Source organism: Myotis lucifugus, unplaced genomic scaffold, assembly GCF_000147115.1.
Source record: "Myotis lucifugus unplaced genomic scaffold, Myoluc2.0 scaffold_12, whole genome shotgun sequence".
NCBI lineage: Eukaryota > Metazoa > Chordata > Mammalia > Chiroptera > Vespertilionidae > Myotis > Myotis lucifugus.
In genome coordinates this window covers 966,480-982,254 of record NW_005871060.1, presented here as the reverse complement: position 1 = coordinate 982,254, position 15,775 = coordinate 966,480, and the positions used below count along the sequence as shown (strand labels likewise).

Below are 15,775 nucleotides of genomic sequence, written 5' to 3'. Positions count from 1 at the left end.
CCACCACTTATCAGAGCTCTTATCTCAGCCTGCAATTAAACATTCATTACTGAGATTATTTACCAAATCCTGTCTCTGTATAGCACTTAGTACCCCAAAGTCGCCAAGAACAGGATTCATGCCTCTTTTTGCTTATCACTAGATATTCAAGGCCTCACTCAGTGATTGCCACATCGTAGGCATAAAATAAATATTTATTGAAGGTATTTCTGCATGCATGAATAAATTAAGAAAAGGGATGAACTGAGCCCAAGGTACATATTAGCCTGCAAGTCTCGAGCTATTTGAACAGCTATAAAGCAGCATCACCTAACTACCTAGGAGGACAACAGGAAGAGTTAGGGTGAGCCTGCCATGAAGAGCCACAGAGGATGGTTTAGGTGCCTGAAAACAGAAAAGAAAGCATTACCAGCGAAGGAGAAGGCCATGATTTCCTGGAGGTGGGGGGCTGCCGTGGGAGGGCGGTACATGATTTTGCCCTGGTTAATATCTTCCTGTGTGAAATACCGGATGGGAGAGTGGGGCTGGTCCCTACGTTCGATGATACCTGGGGAGAAGGAGACTGGGCATGAGCATCAGCAGTAGTTCTGGATGACTAACCGAATCACCAGAGACATCAGCTGCCTTTCCCACTGGCGAGAGCCTTTTATCCTTCAGGAACTACTGCTCTCAGGTTGTTCTTGGTATACTATTCTCCTGTTATTCAACAAAATGCAAATCTGAAACCCAAATAGACTCTTGACAAGGAATCGTTGACTATAAACAATAGAAAGACACAAACTGCCCCTACTGTAGCTGAGCCCAGGTAATTCTGCAGAAGTCATAGACACTGTACCGTAATTATGAGATTCTCTCAATTGAGTTTAAGTTCAAAGGTCAAGGTGACTGGGGAATGGCACAGACTGGTCTCCTGGTGAGCTGCAGAGAGCTTTTTATCCATCTACCCTCTTTCTTTCAGGAACTCCTTAGTCTCTGTGATGATCTCTGGCAATAGTAACATGGGTCTTGACTATTCTAAGACCTGGATTTACAATGATCACTTTGCTTGTGATAAATGCTTAGGAGCTGTCTATTTGCCTGTCATTTCTAAATTTTTCAGGTACAGAACTGTGATCATCTTTCATGTCCTATTACCTCTTCCAAAGGAGGACATGAGTGAGGCTTAGTGTTGGACTAGTTCAACTTCTGAAGGGCTGAGAGACAGTCCATCAGGACGCAAGTCTGAAAGTACTTCATCTCTCCCCAGCAACACAGGGAGAACGAGTCTAGCTATGACTTAGCAGAGTAAAACTGGTGGATGGAGACTTTTAGACTTTTAATTTATTTGGATTTTATCAAAAGGGTAATGGAATTTTTAGGCTTTGACTTCTCCCTGGGAATTTGATCATCTGAAAGGCTTACATTTAGGGCAGGGACTGGTCTTGGGAGAGCAGCTTGAGAGACGGAAGCAGAATTATCTTAATAGAAGCTGATCTCCTCTTCACCACCTCTCTTTGGGCATAGGCCTATTAGTTAAACCCAGTGTTCAGAGATCTTCAGGCTGAGGACTGATGGTAGGGGCCCACCTCTTCTCTGACTGTAGTTCCACATTCCCATGATCCCCTATGGGAGGAGGAGAGACTTATCCAATTGGGAAAGGGACTGAGTATGGGTGGCTCAGTCCCCTCTCAACTCTCTGGCAGAGCTCCTTGTCCTTAGCACATTCTCTGGTCTGCTCACCTCTAACCACACCAGGGCAGGCTCTGTCCACACAGACAGTGCCTGTGTCTGTCCAATTCTGCCTATGCACAGGCGGGGGAGCTCAATCCAGTGAATGAAGTTATATGCACACTATGTTCTCCAGTACAACTCTGTTGATACCAAAGTTGACACATTCATCTCCATAGGTCTGACCACAATGTCTCTCTCTTTCTCAATTGGTTCTAAACTCACAGGATGGGAACAAGGGGTATCAATAATTGTTACTTCTGCAAATTCAACAAGTATAAGCGGACAAAACTCCAGAGCTTTTAAGACTCATCGACAGCTAGAAGACATCATTTAAGAGATCATTCACTGCACATCTTACCTTGACTTGGATGCAGAGGTAACGTGACATTGTATATAATCTTTCCACTTGGCTTCTCAGAGTTGACAAAAGAGAGAGAATGAGGCTGAATCACAGTCAGGTCATCTTCCCGAGCCTAAACAAAGTTTAAGAAGGAAGAATGGTCAGGGGCAAAAACAAACCTTATTAAAACAAACAAACTCACTCTGGGCTTTCAAATGAGTCACACATAACAAAGTTTTCTCTGAGAGTTCAACAGAAGGGGCTGGTCTCTTGCACCACAGACTGGTCCCAGCCTTAGGAATCTCGCAGGATTATAGAGTCCTCTCCAGGTCCTCTTGCACCCTGACTCTTCTCCCCCCTGCCCTCTGCCCCAGGTTTATGCCGGTGCATGCTCTGGGAATCCTAATATGATCACTTTCCCTAGGTGGAGCTCCCAGTGCTGCAGGTTTGAAAATGAGCCACCACAGCTGGATATTCTAATATTCACAGCTAGATTGCTACATCTTTGCTCCTCCAACTTAACGAGCTAAGGTTCATCTGGTAAAAAGTTCCTTCTTACCTGCCCTCCCCCCTCCCCAGCCTTGCTGACAGGAACTTTGATTCTTTCTGCTTTGGTTTGTGTGTTTTTTGAAACTGTGATGGATTCAAGGACTAAAGATGAACTAAAAAACCAACAGAGGCTCATCATTTGAATTCAGAGATTTAAGAATTATTTGTTTATTAAAGTAAATCATGAAAAAGTCAATATTTCTTTGTCTCCATGCTACTACTCAAATGAACTAGATATTGCTTTTCTCTTCTAGTTTTCAGAACCCAATGAAGACTCAAGCAAAATTAATCAGAAGGCCAATGTGTACGTAGCTTTTACTATTCATTCACCTGTGAACATCCATCACCGACTAACAGTGACAACACTCAAAAAAGGGGGCAGGGGGAGAGACTCAGAATCCCTTGACCAGGCATAACAGTGAGTTGGGGACAGCAGCAAAAACACAGTGGAGGGAAGAGAGGGGAAAGTAAGGTGAGCACGGGCCCTTTGACTGGGTCACACAAGCTGTCAATAAGTCAGAACGAAAATATCAGGCTCTTTGCAGGCTCTTCCTAACCCCCGAAGGATTAGAGTTTGATAGCCTCTCCTGCTCTTTGAAGCTTTCCTTCTTTCAGAAGAAGTTTCCCTCTTTAGGAAAGTAGGGCTCAGTAATTCTCATGGAGGAGGGCGTGGTATTCTTCCTTATAATCACAAAAAGATTGAAGGTTACAGTTGCTCTTTTAATTGTCCCCAAGGCATACTTGTCTTGGGGAGAGGCAGCAGTAGCAGGTTAGGACAATCCTCCTGTCGTAAAGAGTCATATTTCAGGCCATTGCTCGGCTCTGGAATGTACAGAGCAAGGAAAATCAGGATTGCAAAATAGTACCTGGTGTCTCACCCTAAAATAAAACAAGTAAGGGCAACAAATTAAAAACATATGCCCTATATAAGGTGTTTACAGCCCATGAATGTGTGCACACAGCTATAAATGTGGACGTGTGTGTGCACAGATACATGGACAAAAAGGTGCAGGCTCAATATGTTGTTCGGTCTGTTTGCCTCCTTCGTAATCTCAAAACCATCAGAATGACTGCAAATCCTGAGTATTATGAGATATTTTTAAAAATCTAGATGTTCCTAAAACAATAAAGTGATAAGAAGAGAGAATTAGCATGGACATAGGACTATGGAAAAGAGAAATATGTACCAGCCAAGGCAACCGATATTTCATATCCATGAAATTTATGGATACTATTTCTCTACTAATAGAAATATACAGTAGGTAGAAAAAGGACTTAATTTTCCAAAGAATGCAATATAAAGGTTGAGATGTATCAAAGTATAATCAATTTTAATATTGTCTATTTGGAATGTTTAATACTCATCAATTAACCATAGTAAGAAATGAGAAATTAAATTTCATAGAAATCATTACAGAAGACACTTTTTATTAAAATATCTGTCAACAAGAGAATCTTACAGAATAATGAGTTTATAATACTCATATTGCTTCTGCATATATCCAGAATCCAACCACTTCTCCCCACGGCCACTGCCACCACCTTGCTGGGTGACCAGGATGACCTCCCAGCTGCTCTCCTGCCCCACCCCACAGCCCCCAGGTTATTTCAGCACAGCAGTCAGCATGATCCCTTTAACAAGGACAGTAGCCCTCTGCTCAACACCCTGATTGGCTCACGATTTTACTCAGAATAGAAGCGAAATCCCTATAATGGCAAGGCCAGACGTGACCTGTCCCCTTCGCTCCCCCACACACTTAGCACATCTGTGAATTCATGTCAATTACACTTGCTTTCACTCACTCTGCTCCAGCCCTACTGGCTTCCTTGCTGTTCCTTGAACATCTGAGCAAGCTCTCAACTGGATGCCTGTAAACGCATGGTTCCCTGGGCCTGGAATGCTCTTTTCTGAGTATGTGCGTGGCCATCTCCCTCACTTCCTGCAAGTCTTTCTTTAAATGTCATTATCTTAATAAAGTCCACCCTGGCCACATTATTCATTTATTTATTTTTTAAAACATTTTTATTGATTTCAGAGAAGGGAAGAGGGAGAGAGAGACAGAAACATCAATGATGAGAGAGACTCATTGATCAGCTGCCTCCTGCCCGCCCCACACTGGGGATCAAGCCTACAACTGGGACATATGCCCTGACAGGGAATTGAACCATGACCTCCTGGTTCATAGGTTGACACTCAATCACTGAGCCATGCCAACCACCTTATTTAAAATTACAACATAGGTCTCCTCTGCTCCCACCACTGCATTTCTAACACCCTTGTCCCTGACCTACATTTTGTTTTACCATAATACTTCTCACTAACATGCTATAAGTGAATTATTTATTTTATTACTTATACCTAAGAGAATGTAAACTCCATAAGAACAAGGATTGTGTTCATTTATGGGTGGATCCCAACCATCTAACATATGGCACATATCATTACTTGATAAAAATTTGTTGAGTGAATGAAACATATCTGTTCCATGCCAGCACAGCCAAGGGTTCGGTGAGCCTGAGGAGGGGCAGTGAAGGATTAAAGAAAAGACAGACAAAGAGAATACAGCTGGGGCTGGTGGATCTCCTGTGCCTGGATGAGGCCACAGAGAAGGATCCAGCCAGCAAGTTGAGGCTTTATTTTATAGCCAGAGAAAAACAAGGTAGTGATAAACATAGTTACAATGTTCTTGTGAGTGTCACTTGTTTTGGCAGCACTTGCTGCATCTCCCACAGCCCATTAGCTACCCAGGAAGGATCAGGGGTTGGCCATAGGTCAGGCTTAATTATGCTAAGAGGGTTCTGCTCTCTAACCTGGGACTTGTTTGTGGCTCTGCCACAGGTCAATCCGAGGCTTAACTCTAGAGCCGCTCCCTACACATATCATCACAAAAAGATTAAGCTAAGAAATAAAATAATAAAATACTTTGTATAATAACATAATCAGTAACTTTTTTAGAATACTTTCCATTGCATTTCAATGTCATCTGAGGAACTGGATGGGGGATAGGGACACAAACATTTTAACACTTAAGCCTTAGCAAAGTGTGCATAACTTAAACTTCTAGGTCAGGATTTACAAACATTATCATTTCACCCTCTATTAAAAAGATCAATTTCACATGTTGACTGCCATTCTATTAAAGACCAAAGCCCACAGTGGGCCTGAGAAATCAGGCACCCATGAATAATGAGATGAGATAAATAAAATGGAGGTCCTACAAGAAATTATCTTCTCCCATAGTTTATTAGTTAGGACAGCAAATTAATTCATTCATATATTCATGTAGCAAATTATTAAGAACCTACTATGTGCAAGGTACCAAGCAAAGAGCTGTGGGGCATACAAGATAAATCAGAGATAGACCCTTTCTTCAAGGAATTCTAGTTTTTTGTAGGGGAAAATCATAAATAAATCTAAGGTAGGAAATTCTGAGTGGTGTGAAAGGCTCAGATAAAGCACAGCAAGAATTCCAAGGGTAAACAAACATTTCCAGAGATTGCAGATAATAATCCTATTAGTTTTTGACAGGTCTCAAGTATAAACATGGACACAGAAGCTGGCTGCCACACAATAAATAGAGCAAGCCCAGACTTGAGTCTGCATCACAAAAGAGATCATCTAACTGGATGCCTGCTGGGCCCAATAGAGTGATCTTAAGAGAACTCTGCTACAGCAATCACTCTGAAAACAAAGGAAACCAGGAAAGAAAAGCTTATTCAAGGCCTTTCCCACAAGTGGTGACTTTGGCCAACCCAACCCTGAGTATTGCAACCATTTGAAAAAGGAAATAATAAATAATATGTCTTTCACATTAAGAGATAATAGAGTTTATTTGCCCTTTAAGAAAGGAATGGGAAATATGATATTCAAATTGTGTGTGAGTATGCCTATATGATTAATTTATTTGAATTTGAAGGGGATACAGTTTAGGGAGTTATTAATTATGAGAAAATAGGTCTGAAAATATTCATTTAATCAGCAAATATTTACTAAGCAATTACTTTGTATATGGCATTGTGTGAGATGCTGAGGAAAATACCAAGATTAATTAATCAAAGGTTTTGCCCTTAAGGATTTTCCAAGTCAAATAGGGATGATTACTTGGAAAACTCTGAGTTGATGTGAATCTATTAACTCATTTGCATAATCTTATACTATCTAGGCTATGATATTTATTGATAAATATGCATGTTTTTGGATCTCCTTGCCCATATATACTATGTATCCTAAATGTATATGTATCATATATACTTATATAGCTCTGTATCTTATAATATTATACATATGTATATACATATCTTATATATGTGTGTTACATATAATTCTGATGAACACTGCAAATTAAACCATAAGATCCCATTTAGAGGATCTTAAATTTGATGAATAACATAATTACAGAAAGGCCACAGAACCAATTTCAATTTAGATAGGTATTTGATTATGTTGCTTTTTACTCTACTCAATCTTTCTTAGTTATGTTCCAGTTATGTTTGTAGTTAACCACTACGAACCAATAGTGATTCTTAATAGTTTATCTCTCACCCAGAATATCTACTGATCTCCTTACCACTCTTAATAGACACACCCCAAATGGAACTCATCATGATTTCCACCCTTCCCCCTAAAGTCCTCGTACATTTCTATCTTGATGAATGGCATATTTTTTTTTGGAAAAAAAAAGTTTATAATTTACAGATTCTTCAAAATGCTTTTGTGGATGATAAGTTGATTTCTTTTTTATTTCCCTCTGATATTCCACAGTATGTCCCATGTTTCTATGTCTCTCAATCTATTTTGTTAAACAGTTTATTTTGTTCATTAGATTCCATATATGAGTGAGATCTTGTAATATTTATCTTTCTCTGACTGGCTTATTTTGCTCAGCATAATATTCTCTAGGTCCCTCATTGCTGTCTCAAAGGGTAAGAAAGCCTTCTTTTTTACTGCTTCATAGTATTCCATGGTGAAAATGTACCACAACTTTTTTGTTCACTCATCTACTGATGGACACTTGGGGTGCTTCCAGATGCTATAAACATGGAGGTACATACATTCTTTCTGATTGGAGTTTGGGGTTTCTTAGGATATATTCCTAAAAGTGGGACCAATGGATCAAATGGCAATTCCATATGTAATTTTTTAGGAAACTCCATACTGTTTTCCATAATGGCTGCACCAGTCTGCATTCCCACCAGCCGTGTACTAGGGTTCCCTTTTCTCCACTTCCTCACCAGCACTTGTCATTTTGTTGATTTGTTGATTGTAGCCATTCTGAGAGGTATGAGGTGATTGCCTCTTTATATATTCAGAAATTGGGGGTTTTCACCTTCCTGTCACATCTAATTGACCAGGATATCTGTAAATATATCTTAATCTTTCTCTAATGTCCCCCCTGACCTTAAATACTTTTAAGTGTATAATACAGTACTGTTAACTATATTGTTATGCAACTGATTTCTAGAAAGTTTTTCCACTTGCAAAACTGAAACTCTGTATGGATTGAACAAAACTCCCCTTTTTCCTCTCCCCACCTCCACCCCTGCCCTCACAGGGGCAACCACCATTCTCCTTGCTGTTTCTAAGAGTCCGATTATTTTAGATAGCCCACATAAGTAGAATCAATCATCAGACTCTGTCTTTTTGTGACTGGATTATTTCACTTCGTACAATGTCCTTAAGGTTCAATCATATTGTAGCATATGACCGGATTTACTTTTTGAAGGTTGAATAATACTCCATTGTTGTGTATACCACATTTTTTCTACCCATCTATCTGCCAAAGGACATTTAGGCTGCTTCCACCTCTTAGCCAGTGTGAATAATGTGGCAGTGAGCATGGGTGTACAAGTATCTCTTCAAGATCTCACTAACTTTGAATCTTCATTGCCACTGCATGGTATCATGCCACTAACCTTTCTTGTTCTAGGTGACTGCAGTGGTGCATTTCCGTGCTCCCTATCTGGTCCCCATCTAGAGTATTCTCTACCCTGCAGCCACAATGACCTTCCTAAATTGAAAATCGGATCAGGTTGCCTGTCTGCTACATAGTATTTGTCCCAAGAGCCTTTCAGGACACAGTGGAAATCCCTTCATTTTATCTTAAGGTCCTCCATGATGTGACTTTCATATATTGTTTCTTCTTCACCTAGGAATTTATGCTCCGGCCACATGAATTCTCATTGCTCAATATGTCATGTTCTCCCACATCCCCATCTTTTTTCACCTGCTGTTCCTCTGTCTACAATGAATGTCCCCCTATTTCTTGAACTGGTTCTTCAAGCAGAGCAGCAGCAATAGAACCACCTGGGAACTCGTTAGAAACTCAAATTCTCAGCCCTACAGCAGATGGACTGAATTAGAAAACTTTGGGGTAGGCTTCAGCCATCTGTGATGTAACAAACGCTATAGGTGATCTTAATGCAGGCTGAAGTTTGAGACCCTGCTTTAGAGACAATCTTTCACTTCAACCAGCTTTGTTCACCCCCCCAGAGGAAGCCTTCCATGACCTTGCCACCTCCCCACTGGGTCAGGTGTCTCTTATTTGCTTCCATATCATGTCCCTGTCAGGGCATGTATCATTATATTGTCAGTGTTTGTTAATTCGCTCCTCTCCCATTTTAGACCCTAAGTTCCTTAAGAATAGAGACTGTATTTTATGGTCATCAAACCACCAATGTCTTCTCTAGCACTTGGCACAAATTAGGGGCTAAAAAATGTATGACTGAAGCCCAGTCTGTGTGGCTCAGTGGTTAAGTGTCAACTATGAACCAGGAGGTCATGGTTCAATTCCCAGTCAGGCACATGCCTAGGTTGTGGGCTTGATCCCCAGGAGGGGGCATGCAAGATTCAATGATTCTCTGTCATCACTGGTGTTTCTATCTCTCCCTCTCCCTTCCTCTCTGAAATCAATAAACAAATATATTTTAAAAATTTTAAAAATAAAAGAAATACAAACTATGTATATTTTATGGCACTAAAGATTAGGCTAATTGCATTTTATGGTAAACTAACCTTTGTGACACCATAAATTAGACAGATCTAGTTTGAAAACTAGCAATCTAAGACCGTAAAGGTCAAGAAGCTTGAAAAGTCTAGAGGTCCATAGCAATGGAGTGGGAACAGCGCCATCTTTGTGCCTCCTGGCCCATTTTTTCCCCTCTAAAGTCAAAATAACAGTGCATTAGCATTTGGCAAAAAACATGCATGCACATTTTTCTTCACATTTTAAAGGAAATTCTGATCCAAGTTCCTCCAGTCAGAATGATGAATTATAGACTTTATAGTGCTACTGAATTATGATTTCTTTAAATTATGGTTTACAGTGGAAATGCCGATATCAGCTATTCATTAAAAACCTCCTATTTCCCCTTTTATGTCTCTGTTGTGCCCCAGACCCATAATTTCTAAAACTACAGGTGATTTCTTTGTCATGGCTCAAGGCTGATACACTTTGGAGTGTAATTATGTGGGCGCTAACTAAAATGCAGGTCCGTAATGATTCATTTGCAGGCTTAGATGCTGTGGCTCTGACTTAAAGAGGGGTCCTGGCATCACCCCTGCCCCTAGATACAGGGTTGCAGTGAGGCAGCTAATTGTCTGAACTAATATAGCTGTCACCTCACTTCACACCTTTCCATGAGCCCGTGCTCTTCCCACACAGCAGGCAGGTCCCCTTGCGATGGAGCTCACGGCCTCCCCATCCTCACCATTTCTCCTCTGCTGGCCTCATTTCTCCAGTCTTATCAAACTATTTACAATTTTCCCCAACAATCATATTCTCGCTGGCCTCTGGGTCTTTGCATGTGCTGTTTTTATGTTTTATGTCTTTTAGTGCCCTTTGCCATCACCTGCCCCCAAAACTTTCACTTGGATAATTGCTACTTATCTCTCTGGACTCAGCATAGATATCCGCTTCTTTGGGAAACGTTGATAACAGAAAGGAAACTTCTAATGGGGCTCTAAGAAATGGAATGACAGTTTCTCCAGCTATATGGAGCTATAACTAGCTGAGTAATTATACCCAAAAGGTACTGATTAAACAGATATAGGCCTGAAATCCCTTCTAACTACTCAAGGAGGAGTCCTGTGACTGTCTGGGATGCTGAAAAGAGGACACCAGAAATGGATAAGAGTTTGAGGTGAATTCCATCTATGTTTCCTGTCACTCTGGGAATTGAAGTTTCTTTTTCAAGTCAAGGAGAAATGTGTTTACAGGGTGGTATGGTCTGGGTTCTGGGCCAGGCATTCACCAGATACCAAAAAACAGGTCATTCTGTCAGATCCCGTCAACATGTCAGAAACCTCGAGCCCTCCCACCCAACTCACAGTCATATGGAGAGACGCTCCCAGAGAGAGCTGAGGCGCTTCAGGCGTCTGCGGTAAGATCGCGATGTTGAACATGCGGCTCTCCAGGTGGGTGTGGGCATCGGTGGCACTGGAAACCTGGAAAGAAACATCCTACTGGTGAGCCTCGGTCAGGCAGAGCGTGTTGCGTGTGTTTATCCCCCTGCCCCACCTTTAAATCATCTGTCTTTGAATTCCATCTGCTCCTGCATTACAAAGGTAGACATAATCCTTTTAGGCAATCCTGAAAATGCAGGAAAGTATAAATATGACATAAATAAATCATCTAGAAGTACAATACCTACAAATAGTGGTTATTAACACATTGATGCATTTCAGTTTAATCTTTTTCCTATGCATATGTCAAACTCTATATTCATTTGTGTCCTATACATTTTTACTGAACATAATACATTAAACATTCTTCAAAACACAATTTTTGATAGCTGCATAATGCTTCACTGTAAGCACACACAACACATGTTAGATATGTGATTTTTATTCCATTTTTAAAATTTGTATCCAAGCACAGACACATCAGGTTATAAATGACACATCATAGCCTAATCACTGCAAGGCAAGAGTCATAATAATTAGTGATCACAAAATCAAATTTTTCTTGCTTCAAAAATGCTGAAAACAGTGATGATTTTCCTAATGCAGCTTCTCCCCTCCTTCAGGGCTACTGAGCTGCTCCCTCACACTCTCTTCTCTGTGGTCTGCTCCAGCTGAGGCTTGTTACAAGAATTGCTCAGGTCTGTGTGGCCATGTGTAGTTGCATTAATTTCATATGAGAGGGAGCAGGGTACCATACATTCTAAGAAAAAGGCAGAAATAGCAGCCCTTTCTTATGTCTTCTACAGTTAGGCCAACAACAACAACAAAACTGTCTTCTCTGCCCTGGCAATGTGGCTTAGTTGGCTGGGTGTTGTTCCATGCACCAGGAGTTTGAAGGTTCAATCCCCTGTCAGGGCACATGGCTGGGTTGTGGGCTTCATTCCTGGTAGGGAGCGTGCTGGAGGCAGCCAATTGATGTCCACTCTCATATCGATGTTTCTCTCTCTCCCTCTGCCTTCTTCTCTCTATAAGAAAATCAATAAACTATTTTTTTTAAAAAGAAATTTTAAAAACTGTCCTCCCTGTATCTTAATCACATCCAATGCCTGGAGCTTAAATTCAGAATATCTACAGGTTGTCAAGGTGCCATCTTACAGTATCACTATATATAATATGAGTAACAACAGCTATAATTCACTAAATGTCTATCATGGGCTACCTACTTCTCAAAAGTCATCATATATAATACCCACAGAGTGGATATTATCTCCTTTTCTACAGATGAGGAAACTGACGCTCAAAAAAGTTAAGCAAAATGTCAAAAATCACACAAAAACAAAAGGGTTGGTATTTAACAGGTTAGCGGACCATGGTCTTCCTACCGACCAAGATGACTCAGTCTCAAAGCTCTAGGAAAACATGTTCTCCCATCTCTTGAAGAACGCTATGCAGGTAATAAAATGTGAGCATATTGCCAAGCAAGGGAATCTGTTCTTGATTCCTTAGTCAAGATAATGGTGTGAACCATGTTGGTCTTTTTAAAACCACATCCCCTGAGGCTATGTCAACATGATCTGAATATATCAAGACCAGGGCCCCTGCCCAGGCCAAAAGTGACATAAGTGTGCGTGCTTTCTTCTCCCTCTGCCATGCTTTATTTTGAAAAGCCACAAGCATTACATAAATCCCACGTCTTACAGGCAAAGTAACAGATGGAATGCATTGATGGCTCATGACAGCACATAAACATTAAAATGAAATGAAATGGATGCAACTCATTGTATTGCAAGTTTTGCTTGAAAGGAAAAAGGGAAGAAAAAGAAGAATCATGAAAACAGCATCTTCTTTTAGTTTAAAATCCTTGAGGGACATTAAAATGAATGGGAAAAGTTGCTGTTTATTTTGGCACATAGTTAAAGTGTCTGCGTCATTTCAAATCAGAATATGAGGTAAGTCCATAAAACAATGAGACTTTAAAAACAAGCACACCAAACCTTTTACATCCAGGAGAACAGGATCTCAGAGAGCTGTTTCATACGTGCAATAAAGACGCTGTGAGTGTTCAAAATGCACTTTTGAAATGCCTTCCAAGCGAGTTCAAAAATCACTTTGAACTTGTTACTTCATAATTACTCCCTGTTTTGACCCAAAGTAATTACTGCTCTCTTCTTCATACCAGACATGATTCTGAATGACTGGCTATATGGTTACATTTTAAAATCTACTTCCAAAGGATGCCATACCGTCACTATTGAGGATATTCTTCAGAATATCCCATGGGTTTGGAAGTAGATTTCCAATAGGAGTTCTAAACACATTTTGAGCAAAATGTGTGAAGACTCTTCAAAGGGAACCACTTACTAAGTAATGATGTTCAACAGAATGTCTTAAACTCAAGTGAGTTTGTTTAAAAAAATCAGTAAATTTAGCTATTTTATAATTACCCACTTAGTAACCAACTTGCAAAAGCAATCAAATATCATTATGAGCAGGTGCTGAGAATCCCTTTCTGGGGAAATGCTCCATGTTGATAATGTTCTTCCTCAGGCCTAGGACGGCAAAGGCAGAGCTGAGGATTCTAGTTTGCTGAGGTGACTTCTTTGATTGAGGTCTTTGCCTCCATTCTGACTCATTCTTTGAGGACTGCTGAGTCCCCAGGTGCTAAAAATGAAAAGTTAATTCCAGTAAAGGGCAAATGTTTGCTCTCATTCATTGGACATTAATGTGCTAGTAAAATCTCCTTTTAATGGTTCCCAAGTTTATTTCAACCTGCTCTCTGGAAAAGCACATCTTTTATATCATATAAATTAGTCAAGCAATAGGATGTGCACCCCAGGCCTCGGAGGCAGAATGTATGATAATTTTAACAAGGTGAGCTATTGGGGTAGTTTACCTCCAGCTGGATTCGAGACAAAAGAAGAGCCCCAGACTCAGAGGGGCTTTGGCTGATCATCATGAACGCATCTCTATATTTTCTCTACATTTTCCCAAATTCTCTTCTGCATCTATGTTTAAATGCTCTTTCTCATTCATACTCCCTCATTCCTTTGTACTTCTGTTCAGTTCTTTATTTCCAATTTGTCCATGACAGAGGTTTGTCTAATTTATTGGTCTTTCCAAAGAATGAGGTTTTGTACTCATTTATCAATTCTAGCATTTTATAATTAGTTGTGTGCTTATCTCTATTAATTTCTTCCTTTTTTTCTTTCCTTAGGTTTCCTTTGTAGTTCTCTAGCTTCTTGAGCTAAATATTTAGTTGATTTATTTTCATGATCTTCTGCTCAATAATAAGAGCTTAAGACCATCAATTTACTTGAGTGTTATTTTATCCAGATCATTGAAGTACTAATAATTTATTTCCTCTTCATCATTATTTCTTAATAGTTTGCTATTTTGATTTCCTTTAAGAAGTATAATTATTTGAGAGACTATTTTAAAAATTCCAAATGGTTTGAACTTTTTTACCTTTTTTAAATGGATTTCTAATTATCCTATATAATAAAAGGCTAATATGCAAATTGATCAAAAGGCAGAACAACCGGTTGCTATGACATGCACTGACCACCAGGGGGCAGACGTTCCATGCAGGAGCTGCCCTTTGGTGGTCAGTGCACTCCCACAGGGGGAGTACCGCTCAGCCAGAAGCCAGGCTCACGGCTGGCAAGCGCAATGGCAGTGGCGGAAGCCTCTCCTGCCTCCACAGCAGCACTAAGAAAGTCCAACTGATGGCTCCGTCAGTTGGACATCCCCCAAGGGTTCCCAGACAGTGAGAGGGCACAGGCCAGGCTGAGGGATCCCCCCACCCAAGTGCACGAATTTCGTGCACTGGGCCTCTAGTATTTCATAATAACCAGAGAATATCCCCAGTATCATTTCTTGTTCTTTCATTTATTGACAGTCTTCTTATGATCTGGTTGTTTTAGCTGGCTTAGACTATTATAACAAAAATGCCACAGACTGGGTGGCTCATAAACAACAGAAATGTATTTCTCCTACTTCTGGAGGCTGGAAGTCTGAGGTCAGGGTGCCAGCAGGATTGGGTTTGGGGTTGTAGACTGCTATCTTTTCACTGTAGCCCAATGGTGGGGAGTAGAGAGGGGAGCAGCTCCCCTGTGACTCTTGTAAGTGTACTAATCCCACTCATCTAATGCTAATCACCTACCACATGGGGAGGGGCGGATATGAAGATATTAATTATTTCAGGACACAAACATTCAGTTGACAGTACTGGTATCTGACCAATCTTTATAGGTGGTAGTAACAATCCTTACCTAGTGACAGGCAGTATTCTAAATGCTTTCTATGTATTAACTCATTAAATCCTTACAATAATTCTATTCTACAGGTGAGGAATCTGAAGGACAAGTATTTTTCCAAGTAATTTCCCCCAAAATTAGTTAATACGTGGCAGAACTGAAATATGAACCCACTGGGTTTGGCTATCAAGTCTATGATCTTATCAGAAGATGGTAAATGTCCAAAAACATTTGAAAAAAAGAAAATAAGACTATATTAAAATAAGTATTTTAATATTCTGGAAACATTATTTTCCTAAACACTCTAGCCATTATCTATTATAAATCTCCTTGCTGTAAAATGACTCTGCTTTTAGAGATATTTATAAGATTGAATTAGCAGATTAAAAATATCTCTCAATACTATTAGTTACATTTCCTCTTCCCCCAAATATGATTTCTAGGCAATCACAGAAAATTTCCCAAGTTGCTTATAAATAACGATGATGGTTTTCATCAGACCATTCAGACATCAGAAAA

At 40.2% G+C, this 15,775-nt stretch overlaps 1 protein-coding gene across 1 annotated transcript in view; it reads right to left on the bottom strand.

Annotated features, from left to right (window-relative positions):
• Positions 1-15,775, bottom strand: part of FRAS1 (Fraser extracellular matrix complex subunit 1) — a 268,392-nt gene that overhangs the window by 104,817 nt on the left and 147,800 nt on the right. The window contains 3 exon segments of the mRNA XM_023750302.1: positions 410-547; positions 2,069-2,183; positions 10,926-11,042. Coding sequence (XP_023606070.1) covers positions 410-547; positions 2,069-2,183; positions 10,926-11,042 — 370 coding nt within the window.